This window comes from Patiria miniata, unplaced genomic scaffold (genome assembly GCF_015706575.1).
Source record: "Patiria miniata isolate m_02_andy unplaced genomic scaffold, ASM1570657v1 HiC_scaffold_1, whole genome shotgun sequence".
In the NCBI taxonomy this organism is placed as follows: domain Eukaryota; kingdom Metazoa; phylum Echinodermata; class Asteroidea; order Valvatida; family Asterinidae; genus Patiria; species Patiria miniata.
In genome coordinates, this window is record NW_024037047.1 from 3,876,665 (window position 1) to 3,892,833 (window position 16,169).

General features: G+C 38.6%; 3 protein-coding genes and 1 pseudogene across 6 annotated transcripts in view; 3 read left to right on the top strand and 1 right to left on the bottom strand.

Annotated features, from left to right (window-relative positions):
- LOC119740124 (cubilin-like) overlaps positions 1-16,169 on the bottom strand; it is a 77,161-nt gene that overhangs the window by 33,853 nt on the left and 27,139 nt on the right. The gene's annotated exons all lie outside the window — the stretch shown is intronic.
- LOC119740492 (transmembrane protein 79-like) lies at positions 26-4,638 on the top strand. 2 transcript variants are annotated; one of them, XM_038215926.1, is made up of 3 exons: positions 26-307; positions 2,941-3,148; positions 3,657-4,638. In XM_038215926.1, the coding sequence occupies exons 2-3, from the start codon at positions 2,951-2,953 to the stop codon at positions 4,032-4,034; spliced, it is 576 nt and encodes a 191-aa protein (XP_038071854.1). In that variant the 5' UTR covers positions 26-307; positions 2,941-2,950; the 3' UTR covers positions 4,035-4,638. The 2 variants fall into 2 exon arrangements, with proteins under 2 accessions (XP_038071854.1, XP_038071784.1); XM_038215856.1 differs by lacking the exon at positions 26-307 and adding an exon at positions 1,090-1,517.
- On the top strand, positions 6,228-10,211 carry LOC119740320 (annotated as a pseudogene).
- Positions 11,867-15,803, top strand: LOC119740407 (transmembrane protein 79-like). The gene is made up of 3 exons (XM_038215742.1): positions 11,867-12,340; positions 13,402-13,644; positions 14,249-15,803. Exons 2-3 carry the CDS (start codon positions 13,441-13,443, stop codon positions 14,624-14,626), a joined length of 582 nt encoding a protein of 193 aa, XP_038071670.1. The 5' UTR covers positions 11,867-12,340; positions 13,402-13,440; the 3' UTR covers positions 14,627-15,803.

Below are 16,169 nucleotides of genomic sequence, written 5' to 3' on the forward strand. Positions count from 1 at the left end.
AAGTTTTCTGCATGGTGCATCTTTTAATGAAGTTTCTTTAGGGAGTGTGAGGTGTGGTGAGGATCAAGGTTCAAGTAGTGACTGGCGCGGTATTGTGCTATTTCTACAAGTGATGTTTGCCTGAACTTTTCAGCGTGCTTTGATAATATTGTCACCTTAACCACACAATGAATAAGCATACTGGGTATCAACAACATATTGTTTTACTGGTCTGCTGTGCCTCACATTGTTCAGTGTTTCAGAGTCATCACAGTAAAGAGTAGATCTAGAAAAATCCTGACAACTGCATACATTCAGAATAATTAAGGTAAGTAAGATTTGAGGCTTTGCATTGTGGAGATAATCTTTTTCTTTCTAGAAGATGTCTTGTCAGAAAATTCCAGGCAAATTGTGGTTGACTTTCTATTGATGATGAAGCATGCCATTAATTGATACTATTTTTAGAGCTTAATTTGGCAGGAATCTTGTGTGCACTGTTGACTTTGTATTAATTGATTATGAAGTCTGGTGACAAATTGCACATTGATCATTTTGTAAACAACAAATTTCGACCAACAAAAATTGAAATCAAACAATGTTGAATCAGCAAGTGATCCTTAATTGGGAAACAAATTGTCCCAAAACAAAAAGTTACTCTATGATTGCCGTTTGTTTTTGGTAATATCACAACAGGCTGGCATCAACAACTTTCCATTGTCACTATGCATCCAAAAATAATGAAATCCAAACCCATCCTAATCTAAGCCTATAACCATATGTTTTTCAATTTGTAAATCAATTAAAACAAACTAATTCAAAGCGATTACACAGGGTAATTTCTGTTTTTGAACTTAAAAGCAGAAAAATCAGTACAGGTTGGGGTTGTATTCTGTCACATCACTTACTGCCCCAACTTTTTACTTTATCGTGTTTAAGAAAATATTGAAAATATTACTGATTGAGAGAATTCAGCTGCAGTAATCTGTACTTCATGTATATACATGTATAATGCAATTTGCACTTTGCCAGACTGCAAAGTGCAATTGATAAAATGTCATATTGTCTGGAAAAACATTAAGTTAACTTACCGCTGTGACAAATTATACCAGCAGAATTTGATCTACATACATAGCATGATTAGGTACATGGTTATACAACATGTACAGTACATGCACATGTACACCTACATGACCTAGGTTTGTCTACATTATGTCCATATTTTTCCCAATTTCTTCAACATGTAGGTTGAATTTACAGCAAGACATGTACTTTCATGCATTATTAGTATTGAATCATAGTTTTAAACTACATGTACCAACACTGACCAATGTCTGTTCTCTTGCAAGCACATCCCTGCTGCTTCCATAGTGTCCAACCGACTAAATTCCAAACTTGCTGTGTACAGTTTTCTGACTGTTCACAATAGCTGTTTTGGAATGTGAGGTCACTTGTTCACAGTGACTTGTGGCCCATGCATGCACTGTGTATACATGTATACACAGACCTGGTACTAGCCTACAGTTGGTTGTCTACTCCTGGTAATGTACATGTATTTAGAAGATGGAATTTGCGTCCGGGTGATGTATATTTAATATAAGGTTTTGCCCTTCACCAGCATATAAACAATGTATACTCACTCTGGAGGTAACACACTGAGTATTCAGTGTTTATTTGTCGGTGCAGGGCTAAACCTAATGATATTGAATTTACATGTAATATCCTGACCTGCCATAGAGAACAAATGGACTGAACAGATCATGGGAGTTTATACACTTCTTTTGTGTGTGTGTGTGTTGGGGGGGGGGGGGGGGCAGGCTATGAAATTTTCTTTTCACACAATTTTCTTTTGTTCATGAGCAGATCTGGGTATTAAAGGTTAATAAGAGGCAGTTAAAATTACAACTAAGATATGATTTTGTTTGAATTGGAAACTTTGTGAGCCAGCACATCAAAGTACACGAAGTTTTTGTGCATTGTAGGCACTTGCAGTAAGCATAAGCAGTCCATCCACTTGTTGTTATACACGCTTTAAAGCCACGTCTACATGATACTTTAATGGAATGTGCTTGATGCATTGTATGTAAAATCACGATTTTACATGCAACCATGCAGCTAGGAAAGTAAGCCAGCATGTGGCAAGCTTGCAGGCTTATCACGCAAGCTTGCAGGCTATCAAGCAAGCTTACCGCAAGCTTGCAGGCTATCACGCAAACTTGCAGGCTCTCACACTTGGGGCACGCAAGCTTGCAAGCAATCATGTAAGCTTGCCGGCTATCACACAAGCTTGCAACAAACTTGTATTTTGCTTGCAGAATTATAGTTGTGAACTTATTTTAGCTTGTCGCGAGCTGGATAAGATTGCAGCAAGCTTGCAGCCTGCAGCAAGCCTGCAGCAAGCCTGCAGCAAGCTCCCTGCAACCTTGCAGCAAGCTTGCAGCATTTTCTGTAAGGGCTCTGATTGTCTTCAGGAGAGTGCCTATACATGTAGGCACTACTCTAAGAAAGTAAACATGCAAGGAGCAAAAGCGAAACCAATGAAGTGAAGTTGCATCCTGTGTGGAAGCCAAGTAGCTGGGAGCCTAGCGCAAGTGTGCCCAGGCACAGGTAGTCGTGTACATACTGTACATATAGGCGTGTACATATACAAGGTGAAATGTGATTTCAAGAATTGTCATCACAGTTGTCTTCAACCACCAACAGGGATCAAAACCTCAGTTTAAAAATTAAAAATATTCCATAAAGTCCTTTTGAAGGGCCGTCTTTCCCCCAAAAAGTGGATTAACTAAATAATATTGTTTGCCTAACTAAGGTTGTTAATAAAGATACTGTGTACATGTACCATGTTGTTGACTGTTGTGGAGACAAGTAAATCTTCTGATGGGGTTTTTAGATTATGGGTTGACAATGTCACCTCAATATTTCATTCTTTTGCTATTTCCTGTTTTTATAACTCCCTCATAGAGCTATCACAATGGCAAACCAGACAACAGCACATCTCCAATTTAGAAAGCGCGTCTGTGTCTCAGCGGCCTTTGGCGTCTCGCTGACCTACATTGCCTGGGTGTACGCCCCCTTTGCGGTCCCATCTGACCCTAACTTGACAGATCGACTCGTCTTCACACTGCGATGGCTGGCACTGTCCATCCTTCCAATTTTTGTTGGAATCCAAGTGAGTTGATAACTTACATGTAGCTCCTCAAATGCATTCAACCTAAACTTTACACCCAGATTCCATAAATGAGATGTCTACTTCAATACCGGTTAACAGCAACCCAAGTGTTGCATAACAGTTCCCATTTTCCAACAGCTGAAATAAATCAGAATAAATCACTTTTGGGAGGATTTTGAAAGATTTAGGATGGTTATTCCAAATGTGAAATGTGTGTTAAATCCACTACCAAAATCTTTTTGAGTACCTAGTGCACCCGTACTGCAGAAGTGTACCCGTTGATACCGAGTATACCCAAGTTCATCAATTGGACTCACCAAAATCCAATACCGCACATGCCTACATGTAGTATCAATCCCATATGACTATATTTTACCTTCGTCAATCCTCCCAAATCCTCTTACTTATTCTCTGGATTTTGTTTAGGAATCGTGTAGGGTTATGCTAGGTTTCAGTAGGATTTCCGAAAACTTAAGATGATCGGTTTTGTTATTTCTTCTTTCAACAGCTTGTTGGTACAATTCGATTCGCAAATATGGACACGGCAGGGGTTGTTACAACCACAGCATACGCCGAGGGGCTTGTCCGTCTGAGGCAACGCGCTCTCCAGAACACGCTGGAACAAACAGCGATGCACGTACCCTTAATGCTCATCCTTGGTACCTATCTGGATTCTAACCACCTCAAGCTGGTACCTATCATCATCTGCTTGTTTGTTCTTGGCCGGATCATGTACTTCATCGGGTACCTGTTTACTGGGAACCACATCAATCGCGGATTTGGTTTTGTTCTGAATATGTTTCCAAATATAATGGTACTCGTGTACTGTTTGTATTGCTTGGCTGTAGGTGGGGCTAATTATGGGTTATCTAGTACTGTGGCCTGAAACGTTGTTCTAGATTATGTGTCTCTAGCAATGATGATGATATGTCAATTATAAAGAAATTCAGGTGTTTGACATGTTTGATGTTCTTTAGTGCAAAACGCTATGTAGCATGCATCCCATCACATTTTACAACTAAATGTACAAAATAATGTATAATTTTGTTACAAGTTACATGTACTGTTTGCTTGAAGAAAAGTAGCTGTAAATTTCCAAATGTATACTTGTACATGTATGTACAATTTTGCAGCTTAAAGTTAGAATTGTGTGGTACGTAATGGACATCATATGATTGCAATCATAAAGAAAATATCAATTGGTAAATCTCAAATAAAGTAGACTGCCTATTATTTTTGTTTTCCTTCATTAATTGAATCCGCTTGTTTTACAATGTACAAAATTTGTAAACAGGTAATAGCCTAGATATATGCCACATGTACTTGTATAAAATAAAAAAAAAAATAAAAGAAAATACAAGATTAGTGCCAAAACTGTTTGTTTTTGTAACCTTACTCCACATTTAACACAAAAAACCCTATTGTTAACATACATGTAGTTAATTAAATCACTGGATCAGGCTTCAAATAAAGTTTGTTTTGTGACTGAAGTTTTCTGCATGGTGCATCTTTTAATGAAGTTTCTTTAGGGAGTGTGAGGTGTGGTGAGGATCAAGGTTCAAGTAGTGACTGGCGCGGTATTGTGCTATTTCTACAAGTGATGTTTGCCTGAACTTTTCAGCGTGCTTTGATAATATTGTCACCTTAACCACACAATGAATAAGCATACTGGGTATCAACAACATATTGTTTTACTGGTCTGCTGTGCCTCACATTGTTCAGTGTTTCAGAGTCATCACAGTAAAGAGTAGATCTAGAAAAATCCTGACAACTGCATACATTCAGAATAATTAAGGTAAGTAAGATTTGAGGCTTTGCATTGTGGAGATAATCTTTTTCTTTCTAGAAGATGTCTTGTCAGAAAATTCCAGGCAAATTGTGGTTGACTTTCTATTGATGATGAAGCATGCCATTAATTGATACTATTTTTAGAGCTTAATTTGGCAGGAATCTTGTGTGCACTGTTGACTTTGTATTAATTGATTATGAAGTCTGGTGACAAATTGCACATGGATCATTTTGTAAACAACAAATTTCTACCAACAAAAATTGAAATCAAACAATGTTGAATCAGCAAGTGATCCTTAATTGGGAAACAAATTGTCCCAAAACAAAAAGTTACTCTATGATTGCCGTTTGTTTTTGGTAATATCACAACAGGCAGGCATCAACAACTTTCCATTGTCACTATGCATCCAAAAATAATGAAATCCAAACCCATCCTAATCTAAGGCTATAACCATATGTTTTTCAATTTGTAAGTCAATTGAAACAAACTAATTCAAACATGCCAAAGCTATTACGCAGGGTAATTTCTGTTTTTGAACTTACATGTGTAAAGCAGAAAAATCAGTACAGGTTGGGGTTGTATTCTGTCACATCACTTAATTACTGCCCCAAATTTTTTACTTTTCGTGTTCAAGAAAAGATTACTGATTGAGAGAACTCAGTAATCTGTACTATCATATAAGGCAATTTGCACTTTGCCAGTGTGCAAATGATAAAATGTCATATTGTCAGAAAAAACATTTAGTTAACTTACCACTGTGACACTGGTAAAATTTGATTTACAATGTACATAACATGAACAGGTACATGGTTATACAACATGTACGGTACATGCACATGTACACCTACATGACCTAGGTTTGTCTACATTATGTCCATATTTTTCCCAATTTCTTCAACATGTAGGTTGAATTTACAGCAAGACATGTACTTTCATGTATTATTAGTATTAATGATTTTGAATCATAGTTTTAAACTACATGTACCAACACTGACCAATGTCTGTTCTCTTGCAAGCACATCCCTGCTGCTTCCATAGTGTCCAACCGACTAAATTCCAAACTTGCTGTGTACAGTTTTCTGACTGTTCACAATAGCTGTTTTGGAATGTGAGGTCACTTGTTCACAGTGACTTGTGGCCCATGCATGCACTGTGTATACATGTATACACAGACCTGGTACTAGCCTACAGTTGGTTGTCTACTCCTGGTAATGTACATGTATTTAGAAGATGGAATTTGCGTCAGGGTGATGTAAATTTAATATAAGGTTTTGCCCTTCACCAGCATATAAACACTGTATACTCACTCTGGAGGTAACACACTGAGTATTCAGTGTTTATTTGTCGGTGCAGGGCTAAACCTAATGTTATTGAATTTACATGTAATATCCTGACCTGCCATAGAGAACAACTGGACTGAGATCATGGGAGTTTATACACTTCTTGTGTGGGTGATGTGTGTGTGTGTGTGTGGGGGGGGGGGGGGGGGGGGGGGGGGCAGGCTATGAAATGTACACAATTTTTTGTTCATAAGCAGATCTAGGTATTAAAGGTTAATAAGAGGCAGTTAAAATTACAACTACATGTACATGTGTAGATATGATTTTGTTTGAATTTGAAACTTTGTGAGCCAGCACATCAAAGTACATGAAGTTTTTACTTAGGAAAATATAGTTGCTTAATTTGTACACTAGCTGTGCATTGTAGGCACTTGCAGTAAGCATAATTAGTCCATCCACTTGTTGTTATACACGCGCTTAAAGCCGCATCGCTTTAATGAAATGTGCTTGATGCATTGTATGTAAAATCACGATTTTACATGCGTACCTTGCAGCTACGGAAGTAAGCCAGCATGTGGCAAGCCTGCAGGCTATCACGCAAGCTTGCAGGCTATCACGCAAGCTTGCAGGCTATCACGCAAGCTTACCGCAAGCTTGCAGGCTATTACGCAACTTACCACAAGCTTGCAGGATATCATGCAAACTTGCAGGCTCTCACACTTGGGCACGCAAGCTTGCAAGCAATCATGCAAGCTTGTCGGCTATCACACAAGCTTGCAACAAACTTGTATTTTGCTTGCAGAATTTGTCGCGTACTTATTTTAGTTTGTCGCGATAAGATTGCAGCAAGCTCCCTGTAAGCTTGCAGCAAGCCCAGTGGGCAAAATATGTTGAAATAACGTTGAAACAACGTCAGATTCCGACGTTGAACTAACGTTGAATAATGATTGAATTTGAAAGTTGATCTGACGTTGAAATGCTGACGTTGAAATGCTGATGTTGAATCAACGTCAACAGTTCAACGTTGATTTAATGTTGAAATTTTACGTTGATTCAACGTTGATTAATGATTGAATTTGCAAGTTGATCTGACGTTGTTTTGCGGACGTTAAACCAACGTGGAAAGCACAACGTTGAATCAACATAGATATTTCAACGTTGATTTAATGTCGGACATTCTACGTTGATTCAGCGTTGATTAATGATTGAATTTGCAACTTGCAGCAAGCTTGCCGCAAGCTAAATTTTCTGTAAGGGCCCTGATTGTCTTCAGGAGAGTGCCTATACATGTAGGCACTACTCTAAGAAAGTAAACACGTAAGGAGCAAAAGCGAAACCAATGAAGTGAAGTTGCATCCTGTGTGGAGAAGCCAAGTAGCTGGGAGCCTAGCGCAAGTGTGCCCAGGCATGGGTAGGCGTGTACCGGTACATACTGTACATATACATGTATAGGCGTGTACATACAACATGTACAAGGTGAAATGTGATTTCAAGAATGGTCGTCACAGTTGTCTTCAACCACCAACAGGGATCAAAATCTCAGTTTAAAAATTAAAAATATTCCATAAAGTCCTCTTGAAGGACCGTCTTTCCCCCAAAAAGTGGATTGTCTAAATAATATTGTTTGCCTAACTAAGGTTGTTAATAAAGATACTGTGTACCATGTTATTGACTGTTGTGGAGACAAGTTAATCTTCTGATGGGGTTTTTAGATTATTGGTTGGGTTGACAATGTCACCTCAATATTTCATTCTTTTGATATTTCCTGTGTTTTAACTTCCTCATAGAGCTATCACAATGGCAACCCAGACAACAGCAGATCTCCAATTTGAAGGCAGAAAGCGCATCTGTGTCTCAGCGGCCTTTGGCGTCTCGCTGACCTACATTGCCTGGGTGTACGCCCCTTTGCGGTCCCATCTGACCCTAACTTGACAGATCGACTCGTCTTCACACTTCGATGGCTGGCACTGTCCATCCTTCCAATTCTTGTTGGAATCCGAGTGAGTTTAGGCCTATAACTTAGCTCCTCAAATGCATTCAACCTAAACTAAATTTACGCCCAGATTCCATAAATGAGATGTCTACTTCAATACCGGTTAACAGCAACCAAGTGTTGCATAACAGTTCCCATTTTCCAACAGCTGAAATAAATCAGAATAAATCACTTTTGGGAGGATTTTGAAAGATTTAGGATGGTTATTCCAAATGTCAAATGTGTGTTAAATCCACTGCCAAAATCTTTTTGAGTACGTACATGCAGTGCACCGTGAAAAATGACACACTTGGGCATGTTGGGGAACTCGCACAAACTAAGACTCTATGGGATTAACTAACAAAACTAAACTAAACTCAGGATCTTTGAAGTAAAAAGTCGCGAGGAAATTGAATTAATAGAGACCAGAGACGAATTCTAGATTTCAAACAAAAAAGGACCAAAAAGAATTTATTCACAAGAACCTTAAACAAAAACCAGAAACTAAAAGCAGTGTGATTAGTGGATCTTTCAAAGAACACTCAAGCGGGAATAAAGTCAAATGACTCGAGCAGACAGAGCTCAAACAGGACAGGCTCTCCAGTTAGGAGGAACATAAAATACCGGTATAAATACATGTACTATGAAGTTGTCTCTGTTGGTCTGCTGGTTGATTCAAGTGTGGCTTGACCATGTGGCAGCTTTTATAGGGGAACATGTGGGCTAAAGTAAACAACCAGGGGGACACACTACCAAGAAAGGGGGGGGGGGAGGAATCTTAAGTGAAACTGAAATGGTCTTCTTTTCTAAGGGAGCTACTCCTATTCAATACACTATACATTTCATACATGAAAAATATACAAGATAAATTTGGCCCTGCCACACACCCATACTGCAGAAGTGTACCCGTTGATACCGAGTACCCAAGTTCATCAATTGGCTCACCAAAATCCAATACCGCACATGCCTATAGTATCAATCCCATAAAAATTGACTGACTTTATTTTACCTTCCTCAATCCTCCAAATCCTCTGACTTATTCTCTGGATTTTGTTTAGAAATCTTGTAGGGTTATGTTAGTTTCAGTAGGATTTCCGAAAACTTAAGATGATCGGTTTTGTTATTTCTTCTTCCAACAGCTTGTTGGTACAATTCGATTCGCAAATATGGACACGGCAGGGGTTGTTACAACCACAGCATACGCCGAGGAGCTTGTCCGTCTGAGGCAACGCGCTCTCCAGAACACGCTGGAGCAAACAGCGATGCACGTACCCTTAATGCTCATCCTTGGTACCTATCTGGATTCCAACCACCTCAAGCTGGTACCTATCATCATCTGCTTGTTTGTTCTTGGCCGTCATGTACTTCCTCGGGTACCTGTTTACTGGGAATCACATCAATCGCGGATTCGGTTTTGTTCTGAATATGTTTCCAAATATAATGGTACTCGTGTACTGTTTGTATTGCTTGGCTGTAGGTGGGGCTAATTATGGGTTATCTAGTACTGTGGCCTGAAACGTTGTTCTAGATTATGTGTCTCTAGCAATGATGATGATATGTCAATTATAAAGAAATTCAGGTGTTTGATGTTCTTTAGTGCAAAACGCTGTTCAGCATGCATCCCATCTAATTTTACAACTAAATGTACAAAATAATGTGTAGTTTTGTTACAAGTTACATGTAGATGTACATTTTGCTTGAAGAAAAGTAGCTGTAAATTTCCAAATGTATACTTGTACATGTATGTACAATTCTGCAGCCTAAAGTTAGAATTTTTTTGTTACGTAATGGACATCATATGATTGCAATCATAAAGAAAATATCAATTGGTAAATCTCAAATAAAGTAGACTGCATTTTTTTTACAAATAATGTACATGTTCTGGTAGTATTTGATTATTCTAACTAAGACTCGAATGAATAGTCAAATACCCAAAATGCGCTGACCAAGATTAACCCTAACCATCCCTAATCCTAGCTCCAAAATCCTTTTTGCAAATTGGAGGAATTTGCAGGATTAAGGTTACATGGCAAAAGTGCGTTGCTGATTTCGGAGGACGCACTGTGTCAAGGTCTTGGGCCGGACCTTGTGTTAATGCTCAGCCGTGCATAAATTTAGTCCTTGATTACACTTGAAATCCTCCGCACTGCTGCAGGACGGCACTGCCTTTGCCTCATCCTATTGACAGTCATAGCCGGAAGATTTTGCAGGATTCAGGCAGTTGTCACCACTCCACGAACCATTTTCAAAAAATAATGGAGGAATTTGCAGGATTGAGGCTACATATATTTTTCCATGTGGCCAATTGAAGGATTTTGTAGGATTGAGGCTACATCGTAGCAAAAAGGCCTAGGGACTCCAGCCTAAACTGTCTGCTGGTCTGGATTTGCACGTGCCTGGGTTAAAAATTGACAAAGAGCTTTTCAAAATAATGAAGAAAAAGGTACTGGTAGCAGACTGGAATGGCTGATATTTGACCGATTCTAAAGAAGACATTTGAGGTAATAATTGTCAAAGAAGCTCTCAAATCATGCCCGCAAGTGGCTTTTGACAAAAGTGTGGCACGTGACAAACAATAGAACTACATGTATACACAATATGTATGATTAAAAGAACATAGTAGACATTTTTCATCATCTCATCTAGACCGCTCACACGTTTTGAATAATTGAGTTGACAGCATGCTATTCGGCCATTCGTTTGATATTTGGCGATCGAATATTTGGTACGTTGATCACCACAGCCCTAAACTTAGGTTGTGTGATGTACTGGACTGTGGTGGGTGAAATTAAAAAATGAATTTGCACGTTACCTTCATCTTTTGGTTTAGAAATTATAGAGGTGGAGAGGGACGGCATAAGACTTCATAGTCAACCAAAAACAAAATTTTTGAAGCTTACATGTAAGAACTGTAACAGAGGGGAACTCCAATTTCCGTCACAAAATAGAGGAAATTGCTACTTGTGTTTCTCGAAACTTCAATCCTTGATAAAAATAAATCCAAGTGCAGTAGAAGAAAAGCAAAAACTGTTTCCGAAAGCTTAGTTTGTCTATTTTCCAAGAAAAAAAGTATTACAAAATGCACTTTGAAAATTCATGAGTTTGTAACTTTTATCCGAAATTAACCTACTTGTGCAGAATGATACATAGTATGTATCCTACTATCACATTTCAAAACAGAATATATAAGTTTGCTGGATGATAATTAGACATGTACATTAATTTCCAATTAACACGCTATATAGCCTAAAGTTTGTTCGCCGATAGAGATTGCTTATACATGTATGTGCCTACACTTGTTGCAAAAGAGCTTATTAAAATATAAAGGAAGAAAGGTAGAAGAATGGCTGATATTTGACCATATTTCTCATGGAGGTTCTCAATATTTTTGGTTTCATAAACTTAATCCATTTGCTTGACGATATTATTTGTAAATAAGGGTATAAAGCCTATGCTACCACGTACATGTACTGGTACATGTACAATATTACAACAAAGTAAACAAAAATAAAAGATAATGGAAAGATTCCCATATCTGGTCATCACTTGCTGCCCTGTGCACAAACCATATGAGACGGGTCTGAAAATTTCTAAGCGTTTTCTCAGTAAATACTTCAATATTTTCCCTGCTAAATTTGACTTTTTAGGACATATTATTATCACTTTCTGATGGCTGACAAGTCCCTGAAGTGAAAAACTTGTGATGGCCAGATACATGTGCGGGAATCTTTCCAAGATAATTAGTGACAAAACTTTTGTTGTTCAATTTTTTTCCATCCAACAGACAGTGTATTCTAAAAATTGTTCAACCATTGATAAAGTAGTGATCAGGCTTCAAACAAACTAAGCGTGTTTGTAACAGAACTTGTCTGCAAGACACCACTGTTATATTTACAGAAGTATTTACAGAGAGCATGACGTGTGTTGGGGATCAAGGTTCAACCAATGACTTGCATTTTGCTTTGCCTGAACTTTCCAGGATATAATAATCCCATCATTCATATCAACAACACTGGTCTGGTGTACGTGCCTCACACTGCAAGCTTTTCAGAGTCATAAAAGTACATGTATGCTTGAGGAGTAGATCTACATAATTTAGGCTTATAGATCTAATTCCTGTCAACTTTGTGTACTACTGGCACTGTATACAGGTAGGTAGGCAATCCTGTATGCATTCACTAATATTAATAATGTACATGTACAATGTATGTATACATGTACAGTGTATGTACACTTTTTGCCATGGATATAAAGAGCTGGATATGTACATTATGCAACAAGTTTGGAGTCTGCAGACCAAATATAACTGGAGATAATTTGACATATACATGTACGCATCAATGCTTTGCCCCAGTTTACAATGTATTTGTGTGCGTTATTTCATTGGTATAACAATAGTGAATGCACATGCAGTATCAACAAAATGCAAGACATGTGTGTGTACCTGTAAGTCATAACATGGATTGGAGGGACAACCACACATAGTTTCTCTTTGAATGGCCAAAAAAGAACATGTACAACTTACAAACATGTAATTCCTGCATATAAGTTTGTAAATGTACCATTGGCATGATGTTTGCTAATTGCTTATAATGTTTGTATTTAGTCCCCCGAAAAATCAGAAATTGGTCCACAACAAGTGTACATTTACAGTCAGTTGTAACCCCTATCACTGTGGCTCAAATTTATAAGTGGTACATATATGTTATGGTGTATACAGGGGGTGTAGCTGGGGGGGGGGGGGCCTCTTCAAAAACAAAAACAAATTGTCGCCCCCAGTCCCCCCACTGGAAATGGTATTAATCCTATAATTGACCATTAATTAATGGTTTTAACAGAAACTGAACCCACCCCCACCCAATCCACCCACTGTAACATCCAGCCCTAGGTGAGAACCCTGGCTACACTATCGGGTGTGTACAGTGTACTCTCTTTCTAGAAAGTAAAAAAAAAATCCCTTCATTCAAGTGAAAATTCAAGTCCCACTGAAACTGGGGACAGGATGATTGACAGTGAAATTCACTTGAAGTTCACTCACTTGACGTTCAACTGAAGTGCTCCTTACAGTCATGACAGTGTACTTCAATTTACAATTTGAGGAGTTTTCAATGTGAAACATTTGGTCCCTTCTGCAAAATCTCCTGCTGGTTTTCTGAGGTTACGGGTTGATAACTTCACCTTTTAGGCCATGTCATTGTTTTGATATTTCTAGTTTTCATAACTTGCGAAGAGACACATCACCAAACTCATCATGACAACCAAGACCAAGGCAGATCTCCAATTTGAGGTCAAAAAGCGTATCAGTATTGCAGTGACCTTGGGCCTCTCGCTGACCTACATTGCCTGGGTGTACGCCCCCTTTGCGGTCCCATCTGACCCTAACTTGACCGATCGACTGGTCTTCACGCTGCGATGGCTGGCACTGTCCATCGTACCAATTTTTATCGGAATCCGGGTGAGCTAAGTAACTTACATGTAAGCTTCAATTGAAGCTATATACTCACTTGTCTGACATACGAATAAATCAAACTTTTGGATTTCAACAGCTTAGCATAGGACAGGAATTTCAAACCTCACAAATGTTTCTAATGGCAGTGGGACGTCCTTTTAAAAAAAAAATTGTGGGGGGAGGGGGCAGGGGTATTTGGATGAGATTATAGGCTGCCCAGAAAGGCCGGTACCTGGTACTGGCAAATACTGCAGTATTTTTTACAACAGAATACAGCCGTAGATCCAGGGGAGGCCTTGCTCTGACACAACAAAAGAATAACAATTACTGCTCTGACACACAAAAAACTCAATCAAAACAAAATCTGACAGGCCTGACCTCCCCCCCCCCCTAAATATTCCTGGATCAGCCCCTGGTATACATATATTGTGGCTCCCACACCTTCACAAGTCTAGCATCCCATACATGTAAACATTAAGAGTGACTGGCTTTACCTTCCTGCAAAATCCTCTAAAATCTCCTCATTTTTTTTTTATCTTGGAGGGTTAGTAGTAGGTTACATGATTTCAAAAAATCAAGAAGAAATGAGTTTTTTTTTTTTTTCTCGTAGCTTGTGGGTTCTATTCGATATGAAAATATGGACACAGCTGGGGTTGATACAACCGCGCCATACTCCGAAGGACTAGTCCGTCTGAGTCAACGCGCTCTCCAGAACACGCTGGAACAAACAGCGATGCACGTACCCTTAATGCTCATCCTTGGTACCTACCTGGATTCCAACCACCTCAAGCTGGTACCCATCCTCATCTGCTTGTTTGTCCTTGCCCGGATCATGTACTACATTGGGTACCTGTTTACTGGGGACCACCTCGGCCGCGCATTTGGTTTTGCTTTGACCTTCTTTCCAAATGTAATCACACTCGTGTTCTGTTTGTATTGCTTGGCTACAGGTGGGGCTAACTATGGGTTGTCCAGCTCTGTGGCCTAAAATTGGCGTACATGTAAGTCATGGGTATGCAGCATTGATGCTGATTGGTCAATTCCATATAATTTAGTGGTAGGATGTTCTTTAGTGCACAGTGCTCTGCAGCATGTATCCCACTATTAGTTACAAAGCTCTGCATACATACATAAGAGTTTGCTTGAAGATACATGTAATTAGCTGTACATTTTCAAATATAGCTTTGCAAAGTTAATGTGTTGCTGTGTATGGAAATTAGCTGTGCATTTTCAAATATCTAAAGTCTGTACTTCTGCAGCCTAATGATAACATGTTGCAGTATATGGAAATCACATGACTTCAGCCATAAAGCCAATACTCATTTGTTAAGTTAAAGTAAATTAAATGTGATATACGCTTCCATTGTGGGTGAAATTAAACTCACAAATGTTTTGACAACAAAATTAACGTGCACTATTTGACTTGTCATATAGAGCATCTCACAACATTACACAGTTGCACTCAGCAAATCAATTTTGGTAAAGACGAGAAGTGAAATTGTTAGAAAATGTTGGATGTTGGACCAACGTTTCAATCTCTTTAACCCTAACCTCACAGAAAGCTACAAAATACTACTGTCTAGTAACCTGTAGTACCGTTATGCATTTCACAAGTGTGCACAATACCTGTAGCATTCTATGGACTTGACCCTCGTACTTGTCATTTTTCTGCAGAATACCTAGGCCTACATGTACAGGTATGTACATACATACATCATGGCCTTTTTATAGCTCCAAGCATACATGTAGAAGTTTACTTGAAGATCAATCTCGACACCTTAAAATATTGGTAAGATTGATTTAAGCAATGCAAATTTATGCAAATGTACATTTAACATTAGTTGGTACATCTCTTGACATATTATGTTAAAATGTTTCATATAATTCAAATGTAATCTGTCCTAAACATCATTCATTATTACATGTATGTTAGCATGGTTCTGTTTTGCTTTTGATGTATAGATGCCTTTCTCTTTTACTGCCAACAAAAATAATACATGTAGAATGAAGTTATACAGATATCATGTAAACCATGTAAACAGTGGAAAATGTCTAAATCGCTATATGTTTTTCCTCTACTGTTGAGCTCTTATCTGTCTTCTAAATGGCTGACGTGAAGATTCAAATTATGTACTATGCAATAAATGTTTTGAGATTTGTTTAAATGGTTCAGAGTCATATGTTGCTTGTATTTGTATTGTCAGCTTTTTCAAACTTTATTCTACCACAACCTGTTGTTTTACATCAAACTAGAAACCTGGTACTTTTTGTAATCCTTGTATAGGCCATCAGCCTGGGGGTTTGGCCAGTATCAAATCAGGGCATAAATGATTATAGTGCGCATGCGCAAGGTATACCGCTCCTACATGTAGAGTGGTAACAAGCATTATGATGGACATTTTGGGGGAAAAAAGGGTGATAACACCCAAAAAGTTGCCACCGCTGCAATGCTATCACATATTTTCCAACTCTGGATGTGTACACCTTGCCAAAAATCGCTATGACGATTATTCCCCTCAGTTGATACCGGT